Here is an 18,689-nt window from a genome sequence, read left to right on the forward strand (position 1 = left end):
TTGGTCATTTTTGAACGTGATGCTATTGGTCTCATAGGATTCAATAATCTATGTTAAGCTATGCTAAAAGTGATATCGCCAGAACAGGAGAACGACTGAATGGATTTCAAAACGGTAAAAATCAACTTATTAACTCGGGGGGAGTAGGAGAATGAGCCTATTTACAAAAAAAGTGGAGTGTTCCTTTAAAGCCTTCATGTGCAATCTAATTCTGATAGGCTAATACACAAACATCTTTAGACTTAAATTGCTTATTTTCACCAAAAACATCCACCTTATTTTGTAACACTGATGTTCTGTGAATGTGCAAGGTTTCAGATTCATAGGCTATTATATTCGCCTTTTTCTTCAACACAGAAGTAAGCCTATGGATGAGACTTTTCATTCATTTTCTACTATATGGAAATAACGCTAGAGAAAAACGGTAAGGTTGTATGTACTTCAAACCCGTGCCCTCATAATTAAGATAATACATTAAAATAATATAGTAAGACACCAATTAGAGCCAAAAATAGCTGAACAAAGATGAGACAGAAATAGGAGCTATAAATAGCCGTGCCCACTCTTACCGGAAGAAAAAAGTGAATAAATGACTAGAATTAAGTGCAGTAAACCATAAAACTATTAGCGCTACAAAATAGAGTCTTTATTATTATAACTTAGAAGGATAACAATGATAACAAATAGCAGTTTGCAATATCAAACAGCATAACAGCATAACTGTTTTGTACAGCTGAAATAACTAAAAGCGACACCGGAAACCTTGTCCATTCAAGCTTCAAACGACCGTGTCCGCTCTTATGTTAAAATAAAGTGAAAAAAAAAAAAAAAAATAGCACTTCAAAAAACATAAAATTGACAATGAGTAGCTTACATTTCAGACACAAAATTGCCATTCCTTTGTCTATGTTGCTACACCAACAAAAATCTAAAGTTTAAACTATTCTCACAGAGAATCGCTCTGATTTGAATGTTTAGGTGGATGACTCTCACATAAAAACAGTTTACTCCCATCTACTGGTGAAAGTGCAGAAAGAGTCAGACTGACAGAAAACACTGACACAGCTTATTGAACACATGACAAAACTTTACAATTTAAAATATATTTTTTAAGGAGGAGGTCAATCCCAAGAGCATAGATAATAGTCAACATCTAATAGTCTATATTCATCTAGCGTCCTACTTTAAAAAATAATGGTATGTTGTTATGTTAAAAGTATGTTGTTTTTGCAGGACTTAATTACACACAAGAACAAATTGGTAAGAAATATGTGACCCTGGACCACAAAACCAGTCATAAGGTTAAATTTGACAAAACTGAGCACATGAAAGCTCAATAAATAAGTTTTCTATTGATGTATGGTTTGTTATGATAGGACAATATTTGGCCGAGATACATCTATTTGAATATCTGGAATCTGAGGGTGCAAAAAAATCTAAATACTGAGAAAATCACCTTTAAAGTTCTCCAAATTAAGTTCTTAACAATGCATATTACAAATCAAAAATTACATTTTCATATATTTATAGTAGGAATTTTACAAAAAATCTTCATGGAACATGATCTTTACTTAATTTCCTAATGATTTTTGGCATAAAAGAAAAAACAATAATTTTGACCCATACTATGTATTTTTGGCTATTGCTACAAATATACCCCAGCGACTTAAGACTGGTTTTGTGGTCCAGGGTCACATATAACACATTAGGTGTGTACGAGTGCATGGTTATGTGTGTTGGGTCAGTGAGCAGGTGGAGGTCAGTGTTGACGTCTGGAGTGGGTAATGGTTGAGGTTAGCAGCTATAAGCAGCTTTATGGGGGTCAGATGGTCATTTTGTGCTTTTAACTTTAAGCACTCAGGCCAGGTGGTGGCCAAAAAGGCAGTGAAATACTATTCTCCATACATAGAGAAAATAATTATCTTGTTTAAAGGTATGACTCAAAAACATGATAGAATTAAATATACAGATATATGATATAAGTAATATTAGTAATAAAAATTATGTCATTTGTAATGAAAAGGCTTTTGTCATTTCACATAATTTCTGCACCAATGATCTAGGCTGCATTTAGACATCAGCTCTACCTCAGCATACTCTGATAAGAGCTAAGTGTGTTGTTCTCTTTCCAAAGGATCAGTTGAGATGCCATTCTGCGCATAGCACGTTGATCCATCTGCATGCCCTGGGGTAATAGAGAGTCCAAGAGTGAAGTGATCCCCCCGGGGCTGGGACACCCCAGCAACAAGAACAACGTTTTATTTTCAAACCAGACACAAGCCTCAATCAGCTCTGGCGCCTGTGGCAAAGCATTATCCCCTAGAATGGCATAAGAATGTTGGTCTCTCTCTATTAGTTTGGCATTTTAAGTTCACTTTAGGTCTTTTAAATTATATCAGTCACTATTATATTGATATAGAGGAGAACAAATCCCATGAAGCATTTGTTATTTGCAGGGTGGGGGGAGGGGGGTATTTTTTTCCATTCACCTTAATAGTGGACAATGTTGTTGCCTTTTTGTACGGTATGGTGCAATTGGTGCATGATTATGTACTGTGATCGTGGCCTTGCTTTCGTATTCTCTGGTGCAGTGTTACAGAGTCTCAATTAAAGGGCTTTGAATGGCTTATGCTACAGTGATGAAAGGCAAACTCTTTGACTCTCTGTCAGCACATCCCGAGATACACTCAGTTACCTAACAAAATACGTTTGTGACAGTATGATCAGTGCCAGCATTTATAATATAAATATACATCAGTTCTTTCTGTTTCTTGAATCTGATTGGCTGAGGTCTTTCCAAGCATGTGATATTCATCCAGTATCACTATGGGAACCATTTCATCATTTTTATCACTCCGCTTGCAGCATTTTTCACACCCAAATCCACTATAGTTTTAAAAATAACAGTTTTTGTGTCACAGAATGTAAAATATGCAGTTGCTAATATAGATAATGCCTATTTGAACATTTTCTTTAGCGTTTTCAAAGATAAGCTTCAGGCCGCCCAGCACTCATGAACCCAATGAGAACAGCCTTACCTCGGCAAGATATTCTGAAATTTGCCACTGGCTCTGATGTCTCTAGTGATTAAGCAAGAGCTATAATTTGTTTTGGGTAAATCTTACAGGCAATTTTTCATCTTATTAGTCTATTAGTTGTTCCAGAGCAATTTTAAGTCTCATAACTTTATATTTTACATAACTTTAATGCTGTATATCAGAGCGCTGCCTTTGTACTTTTGACTGAATTGCTAATTAATTTTTACGATGGCTCTTGGTGTTTACTAAATATTATGTTTCAATAAAAATATTTTATATTAGTAATAAAAGTATTTAATAATAGTATTTGGTATTGAAAAGCGGTCTGTGTTTAGTTGCATTGTTACAACATCAAGATACTGTTTTTTACGACTGAGACAGCAGTAAAGACTTTTGTACTGAAAGAGACTGAAACAGGGTTGTAAACAAGGCAGTTATTTTTACTTTTAACAACACCTTGTAAGACATAACCAACAAATGCACTGAGCAGCATTGTTAGTGAAAATCACCCTTAACAGTTGAAATGATATTACGACAAAGATATCGCCTTCGCAGCTGAAATTCAAAGTAATGTTTTATTCTGAATAACTGAGCTGAAGAATGAATGCTATACCAGATGGAGGTAACCAAAGTCGCTCAGTCTCTCTCAATACTCTACTCTGCATAATACAGTGAGCTTTTATTATAAATACACTCCGTGGTTAATTGTTATTTATTTACTTGTGCTGTCGAATTGTTCTATAAATGCAATCACACTCAGTCTTATCCTGCTTTCTGAAGGGTATCACTAAAATAATTCTAAATATTCTGAGATATCACGGCAATCCTTATAACCGCCATAGTCTCTCTAAACAGTAAAAAAGCCTTAAAATCGCTTAACAGGACATTGTTAATTTTTTAATCTGTGTAGGAAATTTACAGATTTCGTCAAGGTTCTAAATGAAATGGACATAGTAGGATTAGATATCATTTTAAGGTTGGGTTGTTCCTTTGATAGGGCCCCAAGAGAATATATCATTACATTGACCCCCTAGCCAAGAACTGCAGTGAGATTTTGGCAGCGTGTTTCTTGGAACGTAACTTCTTTGACGTCACTTCTTCTTAATTATTTTTGACTGACAGTTTTCACTTGATAACATATGGTAGGGAAAACATTTGAGTTCTAAAGCTCTGCCCAAAGAAAGGATATTTTATATGGATTTTAAGTCAATGTCTTGATGAAGGACGATAAATCTTTTGTAAAATGAAAATAAATACAATGACTATAAAGCTAGCGCAGCCATTTTGTACTTATACATAGACGCACCAGGGAACATTTAATCTCTGATCTTATATCAACACCATCACTTTTGCAGCTGCCTAATGGTCATAGCAGTGCAGTGTAAAATTACACATACTTCAATGCACTTTCCACTTAATAAATCAAATAAATTCAACACAAACATTTACCAATGCACATGCATTTTGATAAAGCTGAAGTATTTTATTCATTAGGCATGCTATATGTGTGTTTGCATGTAGAGGCTTGTTAATGGAACACCACAGCAGTTGTTACTTTCAACAAAGCATGGGATTGCAGTACATCTTACTATTGTAGCATATTTATAATATCATACTGAGATACGTCAATTGGTTTCCACTTACATTTGATTAGGTGGGTTGGCAAGTTGCTCCAGTTGAGGTTTTCGCTTTTCCTTTCGTTGTAAAAACGCAGTCTGTATCAAGGATGTTTAGCCATAAATCTGGGATCAGTCTCAGACATAGTGTCTTGTCTGCATAGTACACACTGTGTAAGTGGCACACAGTCAAATAAGCAATGAGAGAGAGAGTCTGTGGGATGTGGGAATGGGTCAGCAAAGTCGTAGACGAGTCAAGTGTAAATATGAGGTGGGGGTGGAGGGATGTAGGGGATAAGAGAAGCACAGGGAGTGGGAAGGGGGTTAAACATGTTATTGTAGAGGGTGTGGAATTTCAGTGCCATGTGTTCCTCTTTCCTGTCTATATGTATGTGTCTGTGTGGCGAGTAAGAGGGATTTCATGACTGTAAAAGTCAACAAACCAACTTAAGAACAAAATCTTAGCACAAAGAAGAACAGTATCTATTCTTTTTTTTAATATTTCATAAATACTTATTTTTTGATTAATCAAATAGCATAAGGATGGTTGTTGAGGAATTTGCTGACTGTCAACTGAAGTCAACTTAAAATGATAGTTCTCAAAAAAATTTAAATTCTGTCATTAATTACTTATCCTCATGTCGCAACAAACTCATAAGACCTTCGTTCATCTTTGGGAACACAAATTAAGATATTTTTGATAAAATCCGAGAGCTTTCTGACCCTCCATAAACAGCAACGCAACTATCACGTTCAAGGCCCAGAAAGGTAGTAAGGACATCGTTAAAACAGTCCATGTGTTGAACCATAATTTTATGAAGCTACGAGGATACTTTTTGTGCGCAAAGAAAACAAAACTAACCACTTTATTTAACAATTTCTTCACTTCCGTGTCAGTCTTCAACACATGTTCACGTATCAAGCATGCGTGGATAAAGTCTTTATTTTTGTTTTTTTACAAGTAATAAAGCCAGAATTGCGAGTTTATATCTAGCAATTGTGATTTTTTTTTCTCAGAATTGCGAGCTTATATTTTGCAATTCTGACTTTATAACACGCAATTGTGAGTCAAGTCAGAATTGTGAGATACAAAGTTGCAATTGTAAGAATATATCAGTCTTTTTTCCCTCAAAATTGGATTTATAGTCAGAGTTGCATGAAAAAAGTCATAATTGCAAGATATAAACTCGCAATTGTGAGAAATACAGTCAGAATTGCAAGATGAATACTCGCAATTCTGTCTTTTTTCTAGCAAATGCAAGTTGGTATCTCACAATTATTACTTTTTTTCTCGCAAGTGCAAGTTTATATCTTGCAATTATGACTGTTTTCATGCAACTCTGACTATAAATCCAATTTTGAGGGAAAAAAGACTGATATGTTCTCAGAATTGCAACTTTGTATCTTACAATTTTGACTTAACTCACAATTGAACATCACACAATTTTGACTTTATAACTCTGAATTGCGAGTTCATATCTCACAATACTGAGAAAAAAAGTCAGAATTGCTAGTCAGTTTTCATCTCACAATTCTGACTTTATTTCTCACGATTCTGACTTTATTTCTAGCAAGAGTTTATATCAAGCAATTCTGATAAAAAGCCGCAAAAACTTTTTGACATTTTTTATTCAGTGGCGGAAATGGGCTTCCATAGGCTTTCACAATTATGAGAAATAAAGTCTGAACTGCAAGAAATAATTGCGAGACATAAACTCTGACTATTTCTCACAATTCTTTTCGTGATATAAACTGCAATTGACTTTATTTCTCATGATTCTGACTTTATTTCTTGCAATTGTGAGTTTGTCACTCAATTATGAGAAAAAAGAGTGAGTTTATTTCTCACAATTCTGACTTTATAACGCGCAATTGCGAGTTTATGTCTTACAATTCTGGGAATAAAAAGTCAGAATTGCAAAAGTCAGTTTTCATCTCGCAATTCTGACTTTATTTCTTGCAATTGTGAGTTTTTGTATCACGCAATTATGAAAAAAAAGTCAGAGTTGTCAAAGTCACAATTCTGACTTCATAACTCGCAATTGCGAGATTATATCTCATAGCTCTAGGGGAAAAAAAGTCAGAATTGCAATTTTGTATCACGCAATTCTGAGAAAAAAATAATTTTGTACCCACTCACCAAACTCACTTCCAGAACAAATATACAATTTATTTACGATTGCTTTAAGTATTAATTGAAATGTTTAATGGAAAGACTATTTTCCTATACTACAAATGCCGATAATTTAGTCTAAAGCACCCGCTCTTTGTCTTTTGAAGTCTAATAAACCTTTGTCTTGTCACTCATATTATTTATAGCCTTCAGCTGTGATTGAACCGTCAGTGAGAAACCACCTCATGGACTAAGTCTTTAAGACTTAAATGTGCACTATTTTTGCAACAGTGCTGTTTCAATAATGTCATTCGAGGTAGAGGTCAAATGTAGGTAAAATGGCAAAGCCGCATCTACAGATTCAACTACTAGTGCCTTTGAGAATGGCAAATCTAGTGGGACAGAGCACCAGACAGAAGAACCAGGTCAAATTCTGTTCTGCTTGGCTCATTTGAGACAGTTCAACAGGTGATGATCTCTTCTCACTCTGTGTCCCTGTAGTTAAAGCTATAAAGATTCCTTTATTGTGTCAGAATATAGGTTAGCTATGCTATGGGCTGGCACTTGTGTTGTATATATGATGGATTGCGTTCTCATTGAAAATAGCAAGATCAAAGCCAAACTGCAGCTGCTCTTGCCTTTTCATCAACTTGTATGAGCATGTAATACATATAAATGGTAATGTTTCATGGTCAAATAACAGATAGTCAGCTTTTTAAATGTTTAATTTATAATAATTATTATTAGAATTAATGTCGTTGTTTTATATTTATTTACACATCCTTTATGCTTGCAACATCCTTTCTCTGGTTGTTTTGGGAATGAGGTCAAGGAAAGTGCATGTGTCTGAGTGTATCTTTGTGTGTTGGTGGGGTAAGTGTTTCAGTACATTTGCAGATGTTTGGTAAACTCAGGAAGCACTGTGTGTGCCTGCCTGTCTGTCAGCCATGGAGCAATGTTACACACCGCATTTTCATAGCCAAGCATTCCCCCTCACTTCCAGAGAGCACTTCTCTGTCCTCTTACATACACATACTCACACATTTAGTTAGGTATCTAAATGAGGACATAGCATAGATTTCTATGGCTTTATATGAAACTAATTGTTACACACAAATCATTTTACAAACCCTAACTCTAACACAAAACATTTTTATTTTGCATTATTAGCCAAATACATGATATACTATATTTATGAATCTATTTATCAATTGGGGATGTCCTCAAATGTCCCCAAAGGGAGGCTGTCAAATTTAGCTAACTTCTGGGGAACTACTAGAGCTAATTAACACTAAACACACACACACACACACACACACACACACACACACACACACACACACACACACACACACACACACACTCTGGTTGAAGTATGCATGGAATGTGAGGTGTGGAAACAGCAAACCATGGTGCTGACATAAAGAGTTTTATTTAAACCCCAATCTGTGCTGCTGTATGTGTGTAATTCAAGAGCAGCAATGCTGTGTGTTTCAATGTGTGTGTGTGTGTGTGTGTGTGTGTGTGTGTGTGTGTGTGTGTGTGTGTGTGAGCGATTGTCTGTCGGTGTACAGAGCATACAGTGGCATGCAAAAGTTTGGGAACCCTTTTTTTGTACAAATGTGTATAATTTTAACAAAATAAGAAAGATCATACAAAATGCAAGTTGTTTTTAATTTAGTACTGTCCTGAGTAAGATATTTTACATAAAAGATGTTTACATAGTCCACAAGACAAAAAAAATTGCTGTAATTATTAAAATAACCTCCTTTAAAAGTTTGGGAACCCTTGGTTCTTAATACTGTGTGTGGCTACCTGGATGATCTATGAGTCCCTTGTTTGTTCTGAACAGTTAAAACTGAGCACTGTTCTTCAGAAAAATCCTCCAGGTCCTGCAGATTCTTTGCTTTTGCATATGCTTTTGAATATTTGAACCCTTTCTAGCAATGACTGTATGATTTTAAGATCCATATTTTCACACTGAGGACAATTGAGGGACTCAAACACAACTATTAAAAAAGGTTCAAACATTCACTGATGCTCCAGAAGAAAAAATATGCATTAAGAGTTGGGGGGTGAAAACTTTTTGAATTTGAAGATCAAGGTAAATTGTACTTAATTTGTCTTCCAGAAAACATGCAAGTATCTTCTGTTGCCTCCGAAGGGTAGTACCAAATGGAAAAAAAAATGATATTTCAACAAAATAAGACAAATTTGGACGTCATCCTGTTCAAAAGTTTTCACCCTGGCTCTTAATGCATCTTGTTTCCTTCTGGAGCATCAGTAAATGTTTGTACCTTTTTAATAGTTGTGTTTGAGTCCCTCAATTGTCCCTCAATTGAAAAAATGGATCTCAAAATCATACAGTCACTGCTGAGGGGGTTCAAATATGCAAAAGATGCTGGAAAACTGAAGAATCTGCCAGACCTGGAGGATTTTTCTGAAGAACAGTGCTTAGTTTAACTTAGTTTAACAACCATCACAAAAAACAAACAAAACAACACAAAAAAAAAATTAAATACAGTCGTAGATCATCTAGGTAACCCCAGACAGTATTAACAACCAAGGGTTCCCAAACTTTTGAAGGGGAAAATTATTTTGTTATTTTAATAATTTCAGCTATTTTTTGTCTTGCTGATTATATGTAAATGTCTTTAATTTAAAATATCTTACTCAGGACAGTACTAAGTAAAAAATAACATGCATTTTGCAAGGGGCTCCCATATTTTCGAATGCCACTGTATCTACATAGTATCCTGCATAGAACCAAGAACTGCTATTCCATGTTATGGACATATTGCATTATTAAAATATGTGCTTACGCAATAAACTGTAGTACAAACAAGTACTTATGACAGTTAAATTCGGAGAAAATGTTTTTGTGCAGCATTTTGAAATGCCTTTTCAATACATGCACCTGCATACTATAAAACATGAGTAACTCTGCCATCTAGTGGCTCACAAATGTCATTATGCAGGAGCCCTTAAAAGGTGCTCCTAAATTGTGCTTCTAAAAAATACATTATTGTAAAACCTTGTGTCAAAGTTCAGATTCCCTAAAATGGTGTATTGATGTGCGATTCCAGGTTCATGCTAAATCTGTTTTCATAATTTAACACATGCTCACTTGTTAAAGAAGAAGTTCACTTCCAGAATAATATTTCCTATAAATTTACTCACGCCCTGTCATCCAAGATGTTCATGTCTTTCTTTCTTCAGTCAAAAAGAAATTAAGGTTTTTCAGAAAAATGTTCCAGGTTTTTTCTCCATATAGTGGACTTCAGTAGGGATCAATGGGTTGAAGGTGCAAATTGCAGTTTCAATGCAGCTTCAAAGGGCTCTACACAATCCCATCCAAAGAATAAAAACCTTAAGTACCGACCCGGTGTTTACAAAGCAAAGAAAGTCACTTGCAAAGAAAGTCAAATGCCCTTTACAAAAAAGGTAAAACAATGATGTTGGATGATTTTGAAGTTGGAGGAGAAATGAGGTGGAGTTTTTCACCTTACCCAACCTTTTTAAAACTAAACTGAAAGTACACAGACAAAGAACTGTGTGTGAAATTATCAGAAATTTTTTACTCTGAAAGTGAACAACTTCTTTAAAATAAGAGGAATGAAAAATGAGATTTGAGAGCTGCAAGGTTTCGTTTCAGGGTGGACCAACCATTGTGATTTATTTTTTCTACACTATCTTTTGTAATTTTGTCATTTATGTGTTGTAAGCACTGCATATTTTGCATATTAAATAATGCCCATGAGTTTGAACTTCCAATGTCATTTAATGTCCAATGTCCAATGTCTTGAGTAGCAAAACGATCAGTTATTTTCTAAAAAAAAAAATACAATTTATATACTTTTAACCTCAAATGCTCATCTTGTCTAGCTATGCGTTTTACCTTTTTTTTAAGGGTGCTTGATCTTCTTCGCACGCTCACTTTGTAAACACTGGGTCGGTACTTCTGCAGCGATGTAGGATGATTTTGAAGTTGGAGGAGAAAATGAGATGGGAGTTTTTCGACACGCAATGCACATTGCATAGCTAGACAAGACAAGTATTTGAGGTTAAAGGTATATAAATTGTAAATCTTTTTAGAAAATAGCCAATCATTTCGCTACATAAGACCCTTTTTCCTCAGTCGAGATCATTTAGAGCCCTTTGAAGCTGCATTTAAATGCCATTTTGGAAGTTCAAACTATAGAAGTCCACTATATGGTAAACATTCCTAAAATGTTTTCCTCAAAAAAATATAATTTCTTTACGGATGAAGAAAGAAAGACATGAACATCTTGGAAGACAAGGGGGTGAGCAAATTATCTGTAAATTTTTGTTCTGGAAGTGAACTAATCCTTTAAAAATAACGCTCAGAAAAATCAATGTTCTTTTTAGATGTAGACTGTATAAATGCTGAATAAAGTTTTTTTTAACCCTTAAAAAAAGTTACACATAGATGCAAAATGGACAAAAATGTCCATGTCCAAAAACTGTCATAAAAATATGATTTATAAATATTTTTTTCCACTTTCACTGTCGAGTTTATAACCAGTATCTGTTCTATCCATAGCTGCCAAACATTCATTAATTTTCAGAACTGTAATCCTTTAAATGCTGGTTTGTTTGCATAATGCCACAGTTGTTGTTTTTTTTTTAATGAAAAAAATGAAAAAGAGTAGTAATATTCATATACTGCTAAGCAGAATTTTTTTTCTTTGCTTATTAGATTCTTGGGTGTGTCAGTGGAGAACAACAACATTAATTTTGAGGCATTTATATTTTTACGTAGTGTTAGATTTTTTTTAACAAATTTGAAAAAATGGCACAATCTAGTAAAAAATGGTAAAAATTTTAAATTTGAAGCCTTGCAGATAGAATGAATGCAAATATTGCATCATTTTACAGTCAAATGGCCCTGGGTTAAAAAATAGCAGTTTTAATGGGTTTCAATGTGGACATTTTTGTCCTTAAGGTCCTGAGTGTGAGTATTGTTTGTTGGGTAAAATTCATTTTTTAAAGGAAATTAGAGTAAAATATTAAAATATCAATAAAAATAAACACCTGAGCCTAAATTTATGCAGTTGGCATTAACACAGGCACAAAACTGAAATGGACAAAAATGTCGCACAAGGGTTAATGGATATTAATACTTTATTCAGCAGGGATGTATAAATTGAGGGATACTCAAAAGTGTGTAGGGCCAACTTTAAGTTAACAGAACATGTCCAATTTCCATCTGCTACTTAATATGCAATTATATGATACTTTTTCTTTCATAATTCCTTATCATGCCAATTTATTGTTGTTATCTCTTAAGGTAGCAACCTTAGAAATCAATACTGTACAATATATCAATGAAGAACTGGACTAAAGAAGTATTTCAGACATACATCTCCTCCACAAACAAAACCCCTATTGTGAAAGGCCTTTGACAAGGTTTTATTGCACAGAACCTCTGATCCAACAGTGACTCACCCTTTATGTGCAAAGTCCAACTGATTAGTCCAGAGCTGTCACATTCATTAAATGCATTTGCCTTGTGTTGCTGACAAAACAAAGTGTATCTCTCTCTTTCTCTCTCTCTCACTCTCTGTCTCCCAAAGAAAACACTCTCAAACATTCCAACAAATGTTTCACTCATATTTGAACTTGGCTTAAAAGTTGCACAATATGCAGTAAAATAAGAAGAGCACATGAAAAGGTAATAAATGTGCGGGGGAGTGTGAGACTGACTCACCTGTGATATGTCTAACTTCTGTAGTTTGCCTGTCTAGCTTGTTCTGCGCTTTATGGGCGTTGCTGGTCCATTTATATCGCAGGACTCTAGGGTAGGTTTCTCTTTCACACAGACGTACGCTTGGGGCAAGCATCTTTCATAAAAGGTAGGTAATACTTGATATGTACACATATAATTTTCAGAAACAGATGCTCAGAACTGAAGTGTCGTTTCCCATGGAGAAAAAACGTAGGCTACGTATTTCCGACTTCCGCGTTTCTCTGACGTGTAATCAAACCTCTTTGAGGAAAATAGGCTTTTTACATTTGAGGCATATTATTACTTTTGTTAAAACAAAATTACATTCAATTATTATAATGGACAGTAGTCTAATGTTATTTTTGTATACTAACGCGGGACGTTCATAAACACATCAGTTGTTTATACTTTCTAGATCTGCTCAATACTCTGCTGCTTTTTGAAAATAATGCGATGTATGACTGTTAACCATGGTTGCATAAATTGTGGGGCTCTTTTTTTGCAGTGTCATCAGTCATGGAAGGTCTCTCTCGTGCTAATAGTCTCTTCGCTCTGGATCTCTATCGAGCTCTGAGCGCAAAAAATGCTGAAGGAAACATGTTCTTTTCTCCACTGAGCATCAGCGCAGCGCTCAGTATGGTCTACTTGGGAGCCCGAGGAGACACTGCCAAAGAAATGGCAAAGGTATGAGGTTTAAGCATCTGGAGAACAAGCAATATGCTTTTTATTGCCAGTTACATTCTGCACACGTACAGTACAACCCGTGATTGTGAAATCCTGGTCGCAAGCAAAACCACAACCTAAAGCAAGGAAGAAAAAACATAACCCTGTTTGACAGAAAAAAATGGGGTGAGGCAGATGTCAAATGGGTAAATATTTGCTCATAGTGTAAGCTTAGCACAGAGATGCATTTCTCAAATTCAGACAATAGACATAGTTATGAGGTTGTTACCCAGTTTGTTTAAGGTAGATTTAGTGAAAAATACCTGTAATACTTTGAACATTTAAATGAGAATGTTTTTATTTAAATTAGGTTTAATACATTAGGGTTGAGAATATATATATATAGAGTGCCTTGCAAAAGTATTCATACTCCTTCATTTTTTTTGACATTTTGTTTTGTTGCAGCATTATGTTAAACTGCTTTAAATTAGTTTTCCCCCACATCAGTTTACACTCCATACACCATAATAATGACAAAGCAAAAACCAGATTTGCAAATTTTACAAATTTATTAAAAATAAAACACTAAAGTAAGTACATTGCATAAGTATTCATACCCTTAACTCAGTGCATAGTTGAAGCACCTTTACAGCCTCAAGTCTTTTTGGGTATGATGTGACAAGCTTTACACATCTGCATTTGGCAATTATCTGCCATTCTTTCCCTCACCTTTTCACCTCTCAATTTCTGTCAGCTTGGATGGGGGCTGGCAGACATTTTCTAGAGTCCTAGTTGTTCCAATCGTCTTGCATTATGGATAATGGAGGCTACATGCTTCTGTGAGATTTTTTTTCTGAACTCTTCCCTAGTTCATTGCCTTAACACAAGTCTGTTACTGAGCTCTACAGGCAGTTATCTTGACCTCAGGACTTGGTTTTTGCTCTGATATATATATTATCTTTTTTATCTTTATATATATATATATATATATATATATATATATATATATATATATATATATATATATGTATATATATTATTTTATTTTTATTTTTTTATTTTTTTCAGCTGTTAGACCTTTTCTGAGAGGTGTGTGCCTTTCTAAATCATACTCATTCAAATGAATTTTCCACAGTTTAACTCCACTCGAAGAGTAGTAACATCTAGAAGCAATATGAATGCTCCTGAGCTAAATTTTGAGTGTCCCAGAAAAGGGTATGAATACTTATGCAACGGGATCTTTTCAGTTTTTTATTTTTAATAAATTTGCACAAATGTTAAAAAACTATTTTTTGCTTTGCCATTATGGAGTAGGGAGTGTAGATTGATGTGGGGAAAAAAGTAATTTAAAGTAGTTTAACATAAGGCAGCAACATAACAAAATGTGAAAAAAAATGAAGGGGTATGAATAGTTTTGCAAGGCACTGTAGATGTAACTAAAAACGAATAATGCAGTTATTTATGGTTTGACTTTGACTGCAAAGCTATCGTTTACAGTACTGGGTAGGTATAGCCACTGCAGTTACATATTAACTGCATATTTAAGTAATGAAAATGTTCCAGGTTGCAACACAGCAGTGCTATATATTCTGACTTCTAGCATACATCATCAATCTATTAGAAAGTATATTTACATGCTTAGACTTAAACCAGATGCAAAGCATTTGACATTCACAGTATTGATGAACTAGGCATAGCAGAACATTAGTGAAAGAGCACACCCACACTGTGATATACAACTAGTGAGCTACTGACTCAACAGAGACAGGGAGAACTGGAGTAAATGTAAACAAATGATCACAGCTGCGCATACCTTCCTGTAATGCTTTTAAGCTGCTCTTTTAAAAGGAAACTTAAAAACAGAAAAATGCAGATCCAGAATCCAGATCTAAAAGAAAACATAACTGATTTCAGACTCATCTAGATAATGTATGTAAATGCTTGGCTTGACAACACACTACAGACTCCAACAACATTTAGTTAAAAACCTTGATTTAGTTTATTTCTTGTAATAAATGTACTCATAACAGGATTATTAGTGCACACCCTTATTCTGGGCATTTTGTTCTTGTGAATAAAAGAGAAATATATAACAAAAAATGACAATTTTGCAAACAACTCTTAGCAAAATCCTGTATAAACAAATATAGGTTTATATGCAAACTTCTCTTTCTGTTGCAGGTTTTGTCCTTCAGTTCTGTCTCTGATGTTCACTCTCAATTTGAGAGTCTCACCTCAGCAATCAACAGTCCATCAGCTTCCTACATCCTCAGACTGGCCAACCGCCTCTATGGAGAGAAAACCTTCAGCTTCTTACCTGTGTGTTCATTCTGCCTTTAAAAATGGGACATTTCAAAGCTAACCCTTAGATATTTATTCTTTTCTCCACTATCTTGTGGATTTTTTTGTTGATTGTTGTCATGTGTCCTGCAGGAGTATTTGGACTCCACTCTGAAGCTGTACCACGCTGACCTTCAGGCTGTGGACTTCATTGGAGCATCTGAAGAGTCACGACAGCTCATTAACAGATGGGTGGAAGAACAGACAGAGAGTGAGAAGATCAGTTCCATATACAGTTCTATTTTAGATTAAAGAATCTGTTTTGACCTGTTGGTAGAATATCGTTTTTAAAAGCTACAGATGTGAAGTTAGAAATGCAAGCTTGTGTTTTTCAGATAAAATCAAAGATCTTATCAAGTCGGGAATGGTGACCGGAATGACCCGACTAGCTCTGGTTAATGCCATCTACTTCAAAGGGGACTGGCTACAGAAATTTAATGCGCAAGACACTAAAGAAATGCCATTTAAAATAAACCAGGTCTGTTTGCTAAATATTATACAATTGCAGTTGTATGTCCCTTTTTGTATTCAGTTTATCATTGGTATGTGCATTCGTCTTCCATCAGAATGAGCGCCGGCCAGTGCAAATGATGTACCAGAAGAAAAAGTTCCCCTTCAACTATGTCTGTGACCACCGCTTGCAAGTGCTGGAGTTGCCATACGTAAAGGAAGAGCTCAGCATGTTGATCCTTCTTCCTGAGGAAAGACAGGATGGTTCTGACCCTCTTTTGCAGGTCAGCAAAACGTTTTTTACAGATCTGATTGACTTGATAATTGTTATCTTGTGTATATTCAGAGATTTAAAGAATTTGCGCATGTGTGTTTGACAGCTGGAGAGCGAGCTGACCCTTGACAAGCTGCATGAATGGACCAACAGAAACAATATGGACATCCATACAGAGATCATAGTCCACTTGCCAAAGTTCAAGCTGGAGGTTGAGAGCTCCTTAGCAGAAATCTTGATGGGGATGGGGATGACCTCTGTGTTTCAGGGTCCAGAGGCTGATCTGACAGGCATGAGCAGTCAGGGTGGCCTCTTCCTTTCGGCAGTGGCCCACAAGGCCTTTGTGGATGTAAATGAAGAGGGCACAGAGGCAGCAGCCGCTACGGCAGCCATTGTGGCATTCTGTATGTTACGAGAGGAGCACTTCATGGCAGATCACCCCTTCTTGTTCTTCATCAGGCACAACCCCACCAACAGCATCCTCTTCTTCGGCAGATTCAGGGGCCCGTCTTAAATATGTGATGTTTGTCTGTCTGACACTAAAATAATAAATACTAGTATTTAGAAATCAGTAATTCACATTTTGTATTTTTTTCTGTTTGTTTGTCGAGTACCACAACACAAAGATAATGTCTTGGTTTTGGATTGAGATGAAAAACACTCATTTAAAGTTCAAATTTAGCTGGAAAATTATGGCACACAGTCCAACATATTTTTTCAAATGCCTTTATTGCTATCACAAGAATTATTTTGCAGTTTTTTCTAGCTGGGACAAAACAGTAAATCAGAATTCAGTACAATTGTTAAGCAGGCTGTCATCTCTGTTTGCTAAAAAACAGCAAACAGAGCTGTTAATGCACACTAAATCCACATGCTTAAAAAATAGTAATAGTTTATATCATAAGCACACTGATTTTTCAAGTTTCTTTCAGTTAAAAGATAATTTGTTACTATAAAGGTAAAGGTAAAGGAATTTCTTTAATTCATTAGCAAAAATTATCTAATTCTCTAACTTTTTCACATTTCTTAATTTAAATTGATGCATTTCTTAAATCTCTTAGGTTGATGAAAAAATAGAAAAGTGACAGATTTTTAAATATTATGATAATTGTTTTGGTGCACAAGGTTAACATTTGTATTTTATTTATGTATTTATTTTTGTTTGTGAAGTTTCATAAGGTGTGATGTATTTTTTTCCTGTGGCGGGTTCTATCTGTTCTTTCTTTTATGTATCTGTTTAATGCATAGGCCTCACAGTGTGGGTTTTGAGATAGACTGTGTATCTCTGTAGAATGCTAATTCTATAACTGTAATGGCGATCTATTCCTCTTAGTTCTCCGCCATTTCCATAGGGGATCGGCACAAAGGATTTGACGCGTAAAACCACAAACTTGCAGTGTAACAGTTTACTTTTCGTTTGTCAGGATACAACAAAAATCAAAAATCAAACTTAAGAACTTTTTACACTTTTTCAAGCTTCAACTTAAATGTGGTTTCAAAGAATGGTCAAAAGACTGTCTACCATCAAGCCCCTTCCTTCTTCCTCAACGGTTGCTTACGCATACGTATTACGTATGATCTTACAGTTAACCTATGATAGGGCATGTACGCAATATAATATCACAAAATATGCAAACTATATCAAATAAAAATAATAACTCTTAATACAAATAATATAATATTACAGAAAAATGTTACAAATTTCTAAATACTCTTTATGGCTCTAACAATAACTATTGAGGCGTTTTGGGCATTTACCTCATTTGCGCTAACCCACTAATGGCTAGTTTTAGCGGTGAACATACACTATTCTAGAAATTTGTGTTAATCAGTTGAAAAACACCCAATGATTGAGAAACGCCCTTTTTGTTCTAAAAATACATCCTAACAGTATGGCAAGCCATTTTATCTTAAAATATTCCCAACATTACTCAAGTCATAATTGCATTTTTACTAGTAACAATTCAGTTAGAGAGCTCTACAATTAAATTGACTAATAAAAATGCCAATTACAGAGCTTTCTAAATAATTTGTAGTTACAATTGCAGTTACAGAGATAGCTCTATAATTCACTTCTTAGAAGTGCCAATTGTGCTTAGAGAGCTCTCTAATTAAGTTACAGAGCTCTGCAATTAAACATATCTTTAATGTATATTTACTTATTTATTTATTTTACTAGTAAGAATTAAATTCTTAAGCTCTGTAATTGCATTTTTACTAGCAAGAATTAGAGAGCCCTCTAACTGGAATTCTAGCAAAAAATTATTTAGAGAGTTCTCTAATTCTAACTAGTAAAATTCAACTGTAGAGCTCTGTAATACCTGTTTTAAAATATTTGTCTGCTAAATTCCTACTCTTTACCATAGTAATTATGTCTTTTTGTTGATTTTGCAGTAATTGACTGCTACTGCTAATTGCTAACAGTTTAATGCTTAACTAAGTAAAC

General features: G+C 34.9%; 2 protein-coding genes across 3 annotated transcripts in view; one reads left to right on the plus strand and one right to left on the minus strand.

The window, feature by feature from the left end:
• The window catches only part of mylk4b (myosin light chain kinase family, member 4b), a 53,459-nt gene extending 40,826 nt beyond the window's left edge, over nt 1-12,633 (minus strand). The window contains exon 1 of one of the 2 annotated variants that reach the window (XM_073853148.1): nt 12,499-12,633. The gene's annotated coding sequence lies outside the window, so the exon portion shown is untranslated. Of the gene's footprint in view, nt 1-4,682; nt 4,830-12,498 lie in introns of those variants that run through there. The other variant, XM_073853147.1, reaches the window with a different exon arrangement.
• Nucleotides 12,507-16,814, plus strand: serpinb1 (serpin peptidase inhibitor, clade B (ovalbumin), member 1). Its single transcript, XM_073853149.1, has 7 exons — nt 12,507-12,643; nt 13,022-13,200; nt 15,361-15,498; nt 15,613-15,730; nt 15,855-15,997; nt 16,086-16,253; nt 16,350-16,814. Exons 2-7 carry the CDS (start codon nt 13,033-13,035, stop codon nt 16,755-16,757), a joined length of 1,143 nt encoding a protein of 380 aa, XP_073709250.1. The 5' UTR covers nt 12,507-12,643; nt 13,022-13,032; the 3' UTR covers nt 16,758-16,814.
• Nucleotides 16,815-18,689: the final 1,875 nt, after the last annotated feature.

Source organism: Garra rufa, chromosome 13, assembly GCF_049309525.1.
Source record: "Garra rufa chromosome 13, GarRuf1.0, whole genome shotgun sequence".
In the NCBI taxonomy this organism is placed as follows: domain Eukaryota; kingdom Metazoa; phylum Chordata; class Actinopteri; order Cypriniformes; family Cyprinidae; genus Garra; species Garra rufa.